This window comes from Rutidosis leptorrhynchoides, chromosome 10 (assembly GCF_046630445.1).
Source record: "Rutidosis leptorrhynchoides isolate AG116_Rl617_1_P2 chromosome 10, CSIRO_AGI_Rlap_v1, whole genome shotgun sequence".
Lineage (NCBI taxonomy): Eukaryota > Viridiplantae > Streptophyta > Magnoliopsida > Asterales > Asteraceae > Rutidosis > Rutidosis leptorrhynchoides.
In genome coordinates this window covers 114,617,714-114,634,283 of record NC_092342.1, presented here as the reverse complement: position 1 = coordinate 114,634,283, position 16,570 = coordinate 114,617,714, and the positions used below count along the sequence as shown (strand labels likewise).

At 36.0% G+C, this 16,570-nt stretch overlaps 2 protein-coding genes across 2 annotated transcripts; one reads left to right on the top strand and one right to left on the bottom strand.

The window, feature by feature from the left end:
- Positions 1 to 81: 81 nt before the first annotated feature.
- LOC139871905 (uncharacterized) lies at positions 82 to 3,314 on the bottom strand. The gene is made up of 4 exons (XM_071859660.1): positions 2,705 to 3,314; positions 1,461 to 1,613; positions 1,148 to 1,353; positions 82 to 479 (listed from the first exon to the last, which is right to left on the bottom strand). The coding sequence occupies exons 1-4, from the start codon at positions 3,230 to 3,232 to the stop codon at positions 275 to 277; spliced, it is 1,092 nt and encodes a 363-aa protein (XP_071715761.1). The 5' UTR covers positions 3,233 to 3,314; the 3' UTR covers positions 82 to 274.
- A 1,043-nt stretch (positions 3,315 to 4,357) lies between these two features.
- Positions 4,358 to 11,276, top strand: LOC139873589 (ABC transporter B family member 26, chloroplastic). Its single transcript, XM_071861527.1, has 18 exons — positions 4,358 to 4,968; positions 5,311 to 5,438; positions 6,092 to 6,134; positions 6,320 to 6,364; positions 6,464 to 6,586; positions 6,663 to 6,766; positions 7,496 to 7,550; positions 7,651 to 7,721; positions 7,885 to 7,987; positions 8,127 to 8,337; positions 8,410 to 8,483; positions 8,609 to 8,665; positions 8,750 to 8,824; positions 8,957 to 9,031; positions 9,346 to 9,627; positions 10,273 to 10,331; positions 10,405 to 10,465; positions 10,848 to 11,276. The coding sequence occupies exons 1-18, from the start codon at positions 4,540 to 4,542 to the stop codon at positions 10,923 to 10,925; spliced, it is 2,073 nt and encodes a 690-aa protein (XP_071717628.1). The 5' UTR covers positions 4,358 to 4,539; the 3' UTR covers positions 10,926 to 11,276.
- The last annotated feature ends 5,294 nt before the right edge of the window (positions 11,277 to 16,570 follow it).

The following is a 16,570-nucleotide window of genomic DNA, read 5'->3' as shown; positions in this document are numbered from 1 at the left end:
TGAAGATGTCTTACAATTCAGAGATAACACAGATCGCATATTTCAAGCAAAACTGAAAAGGGCCATTGAGTTCCTTCAGACTTCAAACCAAACTGGTGACAATTATATAGCCATAGAAGAGAAGTTGGAAAATACAAGAATAATTACAGATTTAATTTAATCATTGACAAATATGGATGACACTATAACTATATTTAAAAATATGTTCAACAACAAATACACAATGAATTTGTGAATATATACTTGCAAATACCATGCCAAAGATCCTAGTTTATCATTGGAGAAAGAGGGCAACTCCGACCAGGGCCACCCATAGTACTAAAGCTGCCCAAAACGCCTGGTTATTTGCCAAGTCAGCAGGCGGCCGCCATACCAGAAAGTCACCAAGGAAGTCTCTGCTTGATGAAATCTGATTGGTTGTGGACCGGTTGATTCTTTCATCCTTGTCTTTGTTTTTATCAGTCCAAGTACCTGCATAGCTGTATTCATATATGTCATTAGAGGTGCAATTTTTCAGCACTATTAGTCTATTACATATGAATGGATTGATTGGGGTTATGTTTAGCTTACAAAGAATGGGTATCCCAAAACCTACTTTCAATGCATAAAACCCCTTTATATTACTACTGAAATTATACAATTCTGGTAATGATATTTTGACACTATATTTACTTCAAAACTAATATAAGGTTTGGACCAAAATGAGTCCGACCCTACCTGACCCACACCAACACCACTTGTCATGACCTGTTGTTGTCATCATCGCAAAATTGTATAGTGAATGCCACCAATTGCGTGTTTAAATTATCAGAAAGCATAAAACTTTAGCAAATTGTTAAATTACTAGTTAAGTTCCTTCAAATGGTCTCGTTAACCACAACATGAAATAATCATCTGTCCTATATAGAATCAATATAGAAACAATGATAAAGAGAGAAAAAAAAATCTAACTTTAAATTTTGCCGAAAACGAAATATCAGATGACAATCGAGATGACAATCGAGCTCAGTACATACATTAGTCAAAAACTGACCCTAGAATTAAGGGTGTCCTAGCATTAATCTGATGACAACTATAAAAATATGAATGCATATATCATCATTTAACTTAAGAAAGTATTTACAATAAGTTCTTAATAAGAACTTACCTATCATAGCTGGAACCAATAAGTGGAATCGTCACCATCTCTTCCTGCGATATTTTAAGCTTAGGGGCTTGCAAGATATATCGCAGGTCTTTAGCTTGTCGTCTAATACTGAGACTAGGATGACTCGATTCTAGCTTCCGGTAAAGGTCAATACAATCTTTGTGGCGGTTATTAGCTTCGTAAGCCATAGCAAGCCATATCTGTATCTGCAAATACGAAATGACAAACAAAGTTCCAGACCAGGATGATAAACAATTAATTCAATAGTACTCCAAAATGGATCGGATCAGGAAGAAATATAAAAGCAGCTAACCTCGCCACCAAACAAAGTAGGCCTTGGTATAATTGTGAGAGCACCTTCAAAAAACTCGATAGAACGCCCATACATACCCTTTCCATAAGCCCTTTGACCCAAATCAAACATTAATTCAGCCATTTTCCTCCTCTCTGCTTGCTCCTTAGCAACCTACCAATGTAACAAGAACTTGCGTGTTACTGGAATACAGTAACATTTAGTGGTTATTTAGACATAAACTTACATCAGTGGCGATTTTGGTTGTATGGCTGTGGGGGCCAAGGACCCCACTACTTTAGAAATTCTTTATACAAAGTACCTTTCAAATTGTATAGGACACCACTAACTTTAACTATAGGACCCCATATATATTTTAGATTTGAAGTTTTTTAAGGTAGACAACAACTAAATACAATTAGCCCACTTCGGGAACCCTTTAAGCTTTGATCCTACAATCACCATTGACCTGCATATTTGAAAATTTACAATAACCATTCACCTTTCTAACTCAGCTCTCAAATTTCTCAACGTATCATCATACTACAGTTAAATACAAATATTAGCAACAAGGTACAAAGATTCATTTGGATCACAATTGACATCCTCCTTTCATATTTCCCAGTAAATCCTTTAATAATGGGGCAACAAGAAACTAATAAAATAATCGCTCTCAGATACTACGGAAAGCGATTATTACATTCATAAACTTTATAGATCATTCTCCATAACCCGCATTAATCTACTCCAACACACTTCAAACATTCCCTTCACTTAATTAGAGAGTTGCCTCAACATGAGCACATGACACTAACTATATATTACAAGCTCGTCGTATTCCATAAGTTCACACAAAACAATCTATAGTTCCCATGTACCTTGAGATCATGTTCTTAAGCAAATTATATCGACTTCATAAAACAGTAAGAACAGTAAAATATTAACATAAAATTCTACCAGCATCCATAGCCCTAAGGCAACAATTCACATCATTTCATAGCACAAAGTAATCGAACACATGCTTCACTACACTAAATGTATGTTTATGAACCGGAACTACGTTGATCTAAGCTAAAACATGTAATGACTTACACATAATCTACCATATCTATTTTAAAACCTTGAATTTAAGCTCTTCTACAATCAAAATCACACACACACACACGCGTATAATAACAACAAAAAGGGGCAACACAACTAACAAAATTCTAACTAGTATCAAGATGCATAATATTACGAAATCACGAATCGATAATAAACCTCACCTTTTCGAGCTCTATACGAACTCGCATCCGTTTCTGTTCCTCGGTCTCTTCGATTCTTTCGTTTTCGTTTTCGCCTTCACTTTCACCATCATCTCCTTCACCACGGCTCTGCAACTCCTCTGCTTTCTTCTCAAGCTCTCTATCATCTTCAATCTCCTTAACTCTCATCCTCATCTCCTTCTCCCAATCCAACCTCTTCTTCCGCTCTTCATCAACCGCATCATCCTCATCACCGTATCCATTTCCGTTATCTTCATCACTTGAACTCTCGTAATCCACTTCATTAAACTTCGAATTCGCCTTCCTCCTTCTCCGATGCGAAGGTGTTGTTACCGGATCCTTTTCGAATTCGATTCCGCCTAGTGACGTGAAGTTGCTGTGTGTAATAGGTGTTACCGGCTCCTTTTTGAATAAGTGGAGAATGATATCGGAAGGAAGTAATCGTGATTTGTTGTTGTTACGGTCGATTACGGTGGCTCGTGGTGATGTTACGTCGAGTAATAGTGCTAGGTTTCCGATAACCGCCATGCCGGAGTTTAGCGTAACGTGGAGATTGTGAATGATAGTGAAATACGAGTGGGAACAGGGAATGTGCGGTTGAGTGATGATATTTCGGTTAACTAAAAGACATATGTGCCCTTTCATCTTTTTGAAAGTATAGGTAAAGCAATAATTTTTTATTTAATTTATGAGAAGTTTTCTATTTATAACCCCTAGAGTTATGGTTAAAAGTTTAAATATGTAAATAAATGTATTATGTTAAGCCGGTTGAAATTAACTATTTATTAAGAGTGGATAGTTATCACTAATGTACAAACTAAGTTTTGCATATATACGTTTCTTAAAAATAATCCTTTAAACTATCATTAAATAAATCTAACTTGTAATTATCTTTTGTTATATGTAACTAGAAACCCCTTAATGATATTTGATAATCACATCACATACACTAGTAGTGAAATTTCTATCTGAACTTGTAATTATCTTTTGTTATATGTAACTAGAAACTCCTTAATGATATATGCTAGTAGTGAAAGTTTTATCCGAACGTGTATTTAATTGGAAGGAAAATAGTTGAATTTCATATGTATGTATGTATGTAACAGAGGAGAAATTAAAAAGTATTTAACGTGTAAGTCCAAGAGTTGTTTTGAACCTAGGATACGAAAAGTTAGAAGTTCGACGGATCATTTTCAAACTCAAGTTAACAAACTTTCACGAATTTTAATACTTCTAAAGACACTATTAAAGGAAAAGATTGCCGCCCAACAAAAAACACAAAACTCGTATATAATTAATGATAATTAATTACATATCATTTAAGGTCAAGTTTGTACACTTGTCTACTCTATCATAGTACCATTAAAGGTCAAGATTGTGCACATTTTACATTCATAAGCTAATTATCAAATACTTAAAAAGTATATGTTCGATTTTTTTACTTAGAAGATAAAATTTCGCTATCAATTAGTTTCGTCAAACGAACTCTTTATGACAATATTCAATCTTTTGAGGGCTTTTTATCAAATTTATAGAAAAAAATGGTACGAAAGGGCAATTGAGTCACAACAAAAAAGTAAGTGGATAGTATGCATTTCACGTTATTACTTCCTTCCGAAGAACGACTTCGTATGACTTCATCCAAAAACGACACAATTTCCCTTCCAAACGTGTCGTACCATTCCTACCAAAAACCAAAAATCCACGTCACCAGTAGCTTAGCCGCTCGCCAGTCATTCAGCAACGGATAACATCCATCAGTACCACATCCATTTTCGTCGCCGAGATTCAATCTCCGTTAATCTCTGTTTAATCTCCGTTAAATGTAACAAACAATGACTTTAATTCTTAACAATCATCATTCTAGCTTCATAACTTACTCAAATTTTCAAATTAACAAGTTCAATTTCACCACCACACAATTTAGGGCTCATATATCTCACCGGAGAACTAATAACAAACTTATTCGATTTACTGCGGTAAAGTCAGCTTCAGTGAACGGTTATTCCTTACGGAGTCATGATGATGACGTGGCAGTTGATGATGTAAGAACAGCTGGAGTGACTGATAGGTTGTTGAGTTTTTTACGGTTAATTCCGTTGGTGTTTCCTGGTGGAGAATGGTGGAAGTTTTCTGATGACGTGGAAATTGTGCAAAATGCGAAACCGGTTACTTTAGTAAAGGCGCTTAGACGAATGTGGGAACTGATTTCGAGTGATCGTTGGGTTATATTTGCTGCATTCTCAGCCCTAATTATAACCGCGGTATCGATATATATTTTCGCTTGTTAAATTTAGCATTTCTCGTTTTGTAAGTAGTTATATTATTATTGTTTTTTATAGTTGCAAATGATCAGTTGCATTGCGTTATCTGAAAGCCAAACGCACGTTAAAGTGTTTGAATACTAGTGCATTTCAGGCTTTCAGCTATAGAAATAAACACCTGATGAAATGGTGCTTATAGAAATGCATTTTGAAGCTATAAGGACTTGAACAAAGTAAATGTTTATCTGCTGAAATGGGATTCGATACGGATTATATGATCATTCCGCATTACGTAGTTTGTTTTGGTGTAGAACTAACTTAAGTTATGCTGTTATCATTCAGCTTACGGAGATCTCTATACCGCATTTCCTGACTGCATCGATATTTTCAGCCCAAAGTGGAGACACGACAGTATTCTATAGAAACGTGAAGCTATTGATCTTCTTATGTGTGACTTCTGGTATTTGCAGGTTAAAACCTTGTATGGTCAAATCTTTCTCTTCTATGAAACAAAAAATAATATGTTGTTCCTTGTTTCTTTTCTTTTCTGTGAGTTTTTCGTTCTCATAGATGGTTTTTCTTGGGCAGGTGATATATCCTCACATTTTTGATAAATCCACAAAATTTGTGTATTGTATGTTTGTACCGAAGTTTGTAATACACATAGATGAGTGGATTTATCATTGGCCTTTTTCTTGTACTTTAATCCCTCATTACAAGCTAGTACAACTAAGAAAAACATAAACCTTAATCAGATGTGAACATCACAAGATGCCAAGATGGGCTAGTGGTTGAAGTCCTAATATCCTCACACATGAGGTCTTAGGTTCAGTCTTCACTAGCAGCAAACTTTGGGTGGTTGGGGAAAGGGTCGGGAACGGTCACAGGATAACCCGGTTAGGTTGCGTACATCTGAGTATTAAAGCTCGTCGTCTCTGTAACCCGAACTGATAAAACCTCATCCGTTTACCCATTTAGATGTGAAGATGTGAACATTATTTGTATCAACTCTAGTTGGTTTACAATAGTGCTTTCAATAGGTGGTAGTGTCTATAATTAGTGACTTGTAAGTTATTCTTTTTGTCTTTTATACTGACATGTGGTGGTTTGGTTGAATTTCCAGTGGACTAAGAGGTTGCTGGTTTAGCATTGCGAACATGATTCTTGTGAGTTTATAAATGATGCATTTAAATTTGTAAGACATTGTAAATTGGCGCCAATTTTTACAAAAGAGTAATTGTGGTTAAAACTTAATCATTGATGATGTTGATGGCCAAATAAAATGATTGTAGCTTTACTTTTCTGTACTAATAAATTGATTTTATTTAAACTAAATGTTTTCAACCTGTAGGTAAAACGAATGAGGGAAACGTTATACTCTGTCCTTCTTCACCAGGTTTGTGAAGATAACATTTGAAGCATTTTGGATTACATGATCATCATTAATATCTAGTTCAGTGCCTGAAAAGGACCAATTAAAACCTTTTTTCTGCAGGATATAGACTTTTTTGACTCTGAAAGTATTGGTGATTTGACTAGTCGACTAGGTTCAGATTGTCAGCAAGTGTCACGAGTCATTGGGAATGATCTTAATTTAATTTTACGCAATCTTCTTCAGGTGCTTTAAAACACATAATTTGAGTCGGGCACTTCACATCAAATTATATAACATAATCTTCAGTATTTTGTTTCAGGCGACAGGTGCTTTGATCTACTTGTTGGTCTTGTCTTGGCCACTTGGATTGTGCACATTGGCCATATGCTCTACTCTATCATTAATTATGTTACGCTATGGACAGTAAGATCTTGTATTATCCTTAAAGGTTTATTAATTCTGTGCAATAAATGTAGTTTATTATGCTTCTGCTTCTGACATACATACATGCATACATTAACTTTAACTAGCATGTGGTCCCCGCAACGCGTTGGTGAGAACTAATTTATCTATTTTTGATATGTGTCATAGTATCTTCATAATAACATGTTACTCTTGGATAGTAACATTTCGTTTCAGTTTCATAGATAAATGGGTAAAATAACATGTTAAGGCTTTTACAATTAAGAACATATGTATATGTTATGTATTAGAGATTGATTTTTCTTAATTTATTCTTAACACTGGGACAAATTCTAATTTAGAACATTTTATATGTAATAAGAGATTGAGTGTTCTTGATTGATTCTCAATAGCTATGTTTTTTAATGAACCCAAAACATATGATACACCTATTTTAAAGTTATCAACCTTGTTAGTATAACAATAACAAATATGCAAAGAATAGGAATTAAACTTTCCAATTTGAAATAAATTTTTTATTTACAAAGTGTAAGAGGGGTAAGTCATAAGTGAGTAATTTTAACTAACTTTTAAGATTTTAAGACTCAACATCTAAGATGCTTTATTATAGCATTAGATATTAGATGTTAACTATTAAATATTTAAATCGTTAATCACTGCTTTGTTTCTTAGTGTTAAGAATTTGGAAGATGATAATTCTGATCTTTGAGTGCCCATCGCATCGCACAGGTACCAAAAGAAAGCAGCAAAGCTAACACAAGAGTACACTGCATCTGCAAATGAAGTACTATAAAACAATTAATTATGTTAATCGAATAATATCAGTATCTTTCCCTCTTTTATCTATCTATCTAATTCTAAATTGGTGGGCCTTACTTGTATAGGTTGCACAAGAGACATTTTCTCTAATGAGAACAGTCCGAGTTTATGGAACAGAACATAAAGAACTTAACAGGTATACATTTGCCTATGGTTGTAATTTCATTAGAACAGAGAAGTGTAATTTTCTCACCCGATGTCTTTATGATAGTTTATCTTGCACAAAACGTGCATGTAAAGGTAATTACACATTCATGTTTAGTGTGGATTTGGCTTTCATTTACATTATCCGTGAATAGGTACAACGATTGGCTGGAAAAACTAGCTGATATAAGCCTGCGTACAAGTGCTGCATATGGAATTTGGAATTGCAGTTTTAACACTCTTTACCATTCTACACAGGTTATGTTCTTTCTATCCTTGATACAGTCGTATAAGTACTCTTGCTTATATTTTGCATGAAATCATCATATCGTTACATAGTTCCATATGCAAGATCTAGAATCTAACATAAGCTTTACTTAAACGTTAAATTTTATAGGTTCTTGCTGTACTGGTAGGAGGAATGTCTATTATGGCTGGTCATATAACAGCTGAGCAACTTACAAAGTTTGTATTGTACAGTGAATGGTTGATTTACTCAACATGGTTTGTGGGTGATAATTTGTCTTCATTAATGCAATCTGTTGGGGCAAGCGAAAAGGTATTCCAAATGATGGATCTTGCTCCCAGTCACCAGTTCACTTCCAAAGGCAAGCAATCCATCTATTTCCTCAAGTCTTTGCATAATATCTGAACTTATTGTGGATATTGACTTGTGCCAGGGTCAAAGTTGCCAATTTTGAAGGGTCGTATTGAGTTGGTGAATGTATCATTTAGCTATACATCAAGAGAAACGGTAAGCTCTCTTTTGTCACACACACACACACACACACACACACACACAGAGTATAGTAGATTGAGTGCTGGTATCAATTATATGGCTTGAAATTTAAAGAGAGCATGCTTGTAATATTTCAACAGGTACATGTTTTAAAAGATATAAGCCTTGCTGTGGATCCGTATGAAGTTGTTGCACTTGTAAGTAACTCTGACTAAAGTTACCTAATTTTTTTTCTTTAACAACTACTTTTAGATTAAATTCCTAATGATTATGTTGGTTAGGTTGGTCTTAGTGGTAGTGGAAAAAGCACAATAGTGAGTCTTCTGCTTCGTCTCTATGAACCAACAAGTGGCCAGGTAATACTTTTTCTCTAAAATGATGGTTTATTCAAATGTAAAAAATTCAAAATTTCCACCCTTAATTTTCAACCTACAAATGCTTGATATTAACATTAACCTTGGACTAAAGTATTGTAGTTGGATATGTAGATTTTAATTGACGGGTCGCCTCTAAAAGATTTGGACATCAAGTGGCTCAGAGAAAATATCGGATACGTGGGACAGGTTATCTTTTTAAACATTCCACATGAAATTACTTTTGTGATCATATTACAGTATAATGTGTAAGAAGCTAATCAGCATTGTTCTGATAACTGTTTTGGGTATATCGAAAGTTAGTTACTTTTTTATATAGAACTCACGCACAAAAGTTACCTATTGACAAGGATACAAGATTACAAGTCATGATTAATTGGAAATTCCATAACTTGGTTACCTTTTTATGAGTGAAACAAAAATGGTTACATGAATTACTCACTATATTATGCAATAAACCAATAAAAACTGTTTTATGATTGTTAGTTACATATGTGAAACAGGAACCTCGTCTATTTCGGATGGATGTGAGATCGAATATAGCATATGGATGTACAAGAGATCTAAGCCAAGAGGATATTGAAAGGGCTGCCAAACAAGCATATGCTCATGAGTTCATTTCTTCTCTCCCTGAGGGATATAAAACAATTGTGGATGATGATTTGCTTAGTGGAGGACAAAAACAACGAATTGCAATTGCCCGTGCGATTCTTCGGGACCCATCCATTTTGATTCTTGATGAAGCCACTAGTGCTTTGGATGCAGAGAGTGAATACAATATCAAGGTATCTATGATTTTCTTTGAGTAACAAGTTTTAATAGGTTCGATGGATACGAAAACAAAAATATGAAGTTTTATGATAATTAATTAGAGTGTGAAATTTAATTAGAAAACATAGTATTTCAAAATATATTTTTTTTATTATTATTTTTTTAAAAGGTTTATGAGGAACAATGCCTTAGAATACATTTTGGTGACTTTCGTCCCTGTTTTGTTTTAACCTAATATTTTTTATAACATGTTTGACCCGTTAGCAGTTTTGGAGAACTAGGAATTACTTGGTGAGTACTTGGTATTTGCACCTCGGGGAGTACTCGGCGAGAACTCGGCCAAACTTACTCAAACTTGGTCAAACTTGGTCAAAACTCGGGATTACTCGGAAAATCGGTCAAAACTCAGCCAAAACTTGGAAAATCGGTCAAAGTCAAACTTGGTTAACATTCCAGTACTCCCCGAGTTGCCAAGTACTTCCTAAAAAGTCCCGACCGAGTAGCGATTTTTGCAACTTTGCCCATTAGAGACCAAACACAATCGAGTTCAACCCCATCATAAGTAAATAGGTCGAAATTGCCACCTTAATTGTTGGGGAAGAAAAAGGGATCCTGTAAATATGGGGAGGGTAGCTTATGGTTGTTCCTTGATCATGTAGGGTGTACTTCGTGCTGCTGGAGATAACTATAAGAGGACTGTTATAATAATCGCACACAGGTAATGCAAAAGAAACATACTCTTTGTGCACCTTGATTTACGCCTAAAAAAACTGATTAACCATTTTCAACAGGCTCTCCACTGTACAAGAAGCAGACAGAATAGTCGTCATGGACCAAGGCCAGATCATTGAGGTACACTAACCTACTTTTTGACACACGAAGAAACAAACAATTAAGGAGGTTATAGCTTAGTGAATCCATTTGGATAAATTTCGACCCATTTGACCCATTTATTTTGTAGCTAAGATTCAAGTTAGCCCAAGTGGTTGGGGCCCTGAGATCCTTGCAAGAGGTCTCAAGTTCAATTCTTGGGGTGGCCAGGGAATGGTTGGAAACAGCCAGGGAGTATTCCTGATGGGCTGCGTACACTAGAGTATGGGGTCGGATTACTCGCCCTTCCCGGTAACCCGAACAAGGAAAACCTTACAACTATTCAAGTTAACTCAAACAGACCCAATTATAGCTAAGGTGCCACCTTTATGGAAACTCAAACCTTGTTTGCTTTTGAATTCAGATGGGAAATCACAGAGAACTTCTTCTTAAAGACGGATTGTACGCACGATTAACCAGAAGACAAGTCGACGCTGTGTGATTATAGCTGAGCATATTGATTCCAATTCGAATATGGTACATACATTACCCATGGCAATGGAATCTTGTAAACTATAGCAAAAGTATCATCATGGAATGCAATGAAGATACAAATCCCTAATTTTGGAAAAAGGGAGATTCAGTAGTTCCATTGTTTACCCTACTACAAGATATTCTTGTACTCTTATATATAGTTCATATAAATAATATTATATTTATAGACGTGAAGTTTTTCTTTGTATTTTGTTTGAGATAATTGTAGTTGGCATATTCACTTGTGTGTGGGAAATTTGCTAAGATACAATGTAATATCCAGCATCAAACTATCTTTGATAAGTTATCAATATGCAATCGTACTTGCAAATATCTTAAGTTGATTTCGTACGTGTGTTTTTCGCAGTGTCTGAAATATTAAATAGTTGTTTTTTAACATTACGTTATTTATTTTTTCTAGAAAGGAAAAATGCTCGCATACCATATAACCTATCACGAATATACAAACATTTATCCATCTCACACTTAAACCTCAAAACTCATGGTTGAAAATACATGATTGAAACAGCATCACGATCCAAGTCAGTGACCATTTAATTAAAGTTGTACGCCCTTAGTTAGATTACTTATTTTTCTTTTTCAAGCATGTGTTTCAGAGTTTAGTTTGCGAAGAAAAGAAATGAACTTGAAAGAATAAAAAAAAATATGGTGTTCCTAACCTTTTTTAAGGAGAAAACAAGAAAGAAATGGAAGGCAGATTGTGTCTAATTTTTTCTTCAGTAGTTCTTTCCAATTCAAATTGAAAGGATCTCATTTTCTTCCTTTTCATTTTTGCTTTTTTTTTTTTTTTTTTAACACTAAAATATATTAAAACACTTAACCACTCTAGCAAGAAACTAGAGAGGCGAGAGAAAAAAAAGATTACAAAGGCTTTCCAACAAGAAACAATATTACATCTGTTGGAGTGCGAAGTTCGAATTAAACAAGGTTTGCTGAATCTGTGAATTTGGTGACCGCGAGTTTAAAGTTATGGTCGCAAGAATCACATCCTGTGCTGAGAAAACAAAACTCGCGACCACCAGAAATTCATTGCGGTCGCGAAAATGGTGCTGACGGGAGAAAATTCTAGAATTGAGTTTTCTTACTCGTTAAGTAGTTTCCTTGTTTAGATTTGCCTATATAAACACCCTATGTAACTCATACAATGTGTGCACGAAATTTATAGTGAAAAATCTCTGGTTTGCGCCCGTGGAGTAAACCCTTCTCCGTATTTGGAGTTGGGATATAACCACGTTAAATCCTTGTGTCGTTTTATGCTTTTATATCGTTCTTATGCTTTAATTATTCGTTTGTCGTTCGTGGGTTGTTTGTGATTGACGATACCACAATCACATGTTCTTGTTTGGGTCCTAAATCCTAACAAGTGGTATCAAGAGCTTCAAGGTTACGAGTTCGGGCACGATGGCGAATTGAAAGCAAGTGTTTTCGATATGGTTGATGAATCGGTTCTTTCATCAAGGTTATTAAAACGACGGGCTTAAGGATTTGTCTTGCAACATGTATCGAAACTAGATGACTCAGTTGGTCGCGATGAACTCATGGATATGTCTATGTATCCGGGAGAGTTGATCACACAAGATTCGGGTATCGGTTCTTGGAAGTTATTTTGTAATCGGGACGCTGATTGCATCATGATGGTGATTTTTTCGCGAAGGGTTACAGAGTCAGAGGTTGGTTTGATGGGTTCGTTGCGGAGAGATTATTCGTGAGATCCGGGTGTCGGATCTGAGTTCTCGTTCTTCGCGATCCCGTGCGAAAGAATGATTGAACTTTCAAATTCGGAGTTCCAGGAGCTGCTGTAGTAGAAAATTCGTAGCGGGTTCGTTAACCGTTGGATCGACTTGATTTTGTGTGTGTTGATAGTAGACTTACTGAACTGCACATGGTAATACTTTGAGGCTGATCTGACCGTTGGATCTTGAGATATGATTTTTCGAATCTGGACAGTTTTCGGGATGAAGTTTTTTGGGTTTGATGGCGCGAGCGTGAGATGGTTTTGTCTCAGAAACTTCGAGCGATACGAGCTATGTTTTCAAAGATGTGGGTTTGTTATGGAAGCTCAGGAGGATGTTTTTCTCTCGGTTTAGAGTGGTTGAATAATGAACAAGATGCATCGGGTTGAAAGTCGATAGTGGGAGTATCGGGGAAGTTTGATGCTTGTGGTTTGGAAACGGGATGACCAATGGTGTTTGGTCAATATTCCAGGGTTTATGGAATATGCGGGCGGATTAGAGTTCCTTTTCACTAAGGAAATTGGTTGTCGAAGGGTGTCGGATAGAACGCGTTCGACAGTTGCTCGGGTTTGGTTGATGTTTCAACAAAAAGGAGCAGTTTTCTTCAAGGGTGATCAATTACGAGTCTTTAGGTGATGGAAGAGGCGCGGATAATCTTGTAAGTCCCGGAACTTGAGTTTTCTAGGATCGTTGAGGGCGTCGGGAACTCAGTTGAGTTTAGTAACCGACAAAAGTTATCGAGCTAGTGGGAGTTAGTCAACTAGTAGAGTGGTGGAGATGATTATACGACATTGTCTCCAATGTTCTCAAGATTAGTGTGATGATTTCGGGTAACACTAGGGCTTCGAGTACTTGTTTTACTCTCCGATGGCGAAGAAATTTGCGAATGACTGGTGGTACGAACCAAGTTTCTTCTCGAGTAGCCGCGGTTTTATTTCTTACTCGTACAGTGGGAGCGTGCTTGGGATGAGAAGATGGGTTTGTGAAATTCATAGCTATGAGGAAGTCAGTGTACTAGCGAGAAAGCGGAAAGTTGAAAAGTTAGTAGATTTCGAGGTTGTGACTGCGTTCTCACTAGAGCCTTGATGAAGAGTCTACGAGGACGTCTGTTGGATTTTCTGATTGCTGGGAAGAAAAATCATAGATAGACTGTGAAATCCTGTACGAGGGTGATCATTGAGATGTGTGTTCGGGATTGGACATGTCTAAGGTGATCGGTGAGGCGGTGTAGTCTCATGAAGAATCTTATAATTGAAGAGTCGCATACTTCAATTGGTCTTCTGGTGTAAGAAGATGATCTTCGTGTTAGAAGATGGTGGCGGTAGAAACCGAGATGGCCCAAGCTAGTAACTATGAGATTGGATTATCACTCAGCGGTGTTTTTTGGTGTCGAAAGACTTCACTTGCTCATAGGCTAACGAGTGAAGTGCGGCGTGATTCGGGTGTCTCATCCGGCAGTATCAAAAGGAGTTGGTAATCGGCTAGTCTAAAGTTATTGTGGGTTTGGTTAAACATAGTGATGGGTTGGCGAAGGTTGTTTAATGTCTCCTTTGAGTGGGAGATTGTTGGAGTGCGAAGTTCGAATTAAACAAGGTTTGCTGAATCTGTGAATTTGGTGACCGCGAGTTTAATATGGTCGCAAGAATCACATCCTGTGCTGAGAAAACAAAACTCGCGACCACCAGAAATTCATTGCGGTCGCGAAAATGGTGCTGACGGGAGAAAATTCTAGAATTGAGTTTTCTTGCTCGTTAAGTAGTTTCCTTGTTTAGATTTGCCTATATAAACACCCTATGTAACCCATACAATGTGTGCACGAAATTTATAGTGAAAAATCTCTAATTTGCACCCGTGAAGTAAACCCTTCTCCGTATTTGGAGTTGAGATATAACCACGTTAAATCCTTGTGTCGTTTTATGCTTTTATTTATCGTTCTTATGCTTTAATTATTCGTTTGTCGTTCATGGGTTGTTTGTGATTGACGATACCACAATCACATGTTCTTGTTTGGGTCCTAAATCCTAACAACATCTAGACAAAATTCAAGAAAAAGAAAACAATTGAATTTGATCAAATAATATTAGAGTTTGAATATAACTCGTTTACTCATTCTCCAAGATCAGGACGTTTACTTATTCCTCAAGAATAGGAATATGACTAAATTTATTTTTTTATTAAGTATCCTTATGTTTACTGATTTCTATATGTATAAATAGTCGATAGGGTTTATAAATAAAAGTATCGATTCAATTAAAATTCCATATGGTATCAAGAGCAAGGTTTCGACCCAAAACCTGCAAACTCTAAATCAAATCGACAGTCATGGCTGGAAGTGAAGAAACTTCATCCAGCAAAAGTAATTCGCTGGATACAATTCACCGATGTATATTCATCCATCGGATTATCCCAAACAAATGAATGTCAATGAAACTTTATCAGACAGTAATTATGCTGATTGGTTGAAACGACCCAACCCGTTATTATACCGATCCGAATTTTTTTTCTTCTTTTATTTAACGCATTAATATCAATAACAACGACACCATAGTTACGTTCTCAAAACATTTCCAATAGTTGACAAGTTTAAACAACTTCAATTTATACATTACATAAGTTAGGTGTCAAAATGGGCATAACAACCCAAGACCGTTTTACATAATCCAAAAGGTAATTTCGACCCAAAGCGTATAACTACCAACAAAAGACCGAGCATGGTGATTGGGATTGCACTACTCAATCCTAAGCCAAATCCAAAAGCCAAGTCTTCTAAAGCATACGCGGTAGTCCACTAGTACCCACGCTTACCCTTGCCACGTCCGCTTTGCAAATCTATAAAAATGTAAACAACGAGAGAGTAAGCTACTTGCTTAGTGAGTGCAACGATATTATATACATACATATGCATAAAATGAACACGGATTACTAACACAAGTAATAAACACATACCGCAATCCAAGTATAACTAAGCAAAGCTACACATAACGTACCACCATGTCAATCCACAGGATTAGCTACAACACAACAATATATGTGTATAGATATATGCGTCAACCCAAAATCCCAAGGTTAACCCCTTAACCTCAAACTCATGAAGGTTGGCTGAAAACTCGCGCGCCATAGTGAATCCAAAAACTCACGCGATTCACTACCTTCACCACAACGACAATCGAGGTTGACCGAAAACTCACGCGCCCCGGTGTATCCGAAAACTCACGTGATACGCTGATGCGTTCGTGCGATATACATCTTTTACCCTCTAAATTTATATTTGATTCAAACACTACAATCAAGCACACACAACTAATGTCATACCCCCAAATAGGGCCAGGGAAATATGACTTCACAATATCACAACACAAGTATGTATAAACGAGAACGACTCTAAATGAGACGTTTTATAACGAAATTTGAATTTGCAGCGGAAACATAATAATGTTTTACATAATGAAATTCATGTGTAAATAACAAATGATAAGTCTAATATGTGGACTCCAATGCAACAGCTAACTAAGCATCATAGGGCAGCACCCAAGCTAATCTTCACCTGAGACAAACATGCTTAAAGTGTCAACACAATGGTTGAGTGAACATCATAGGTTTAACAATCTTAACCTTATTACTACTAATCATTATCATTATTCTTTCCAAATTTCATGATCAAACCTAGTTCATTAATCATTATTCATTAATCATCTAACTTATTCATAAACTTTTAAGTTTAACCTTATTAATCACATTCATGACTAGTTTATTAATCACTAACCATATTCTTTCATGCACAATACTTATAATCATATATCATTAACCATTATTAATTTTACTTGTTCTTATAAACATAATCATAATCTATCTTTATAAC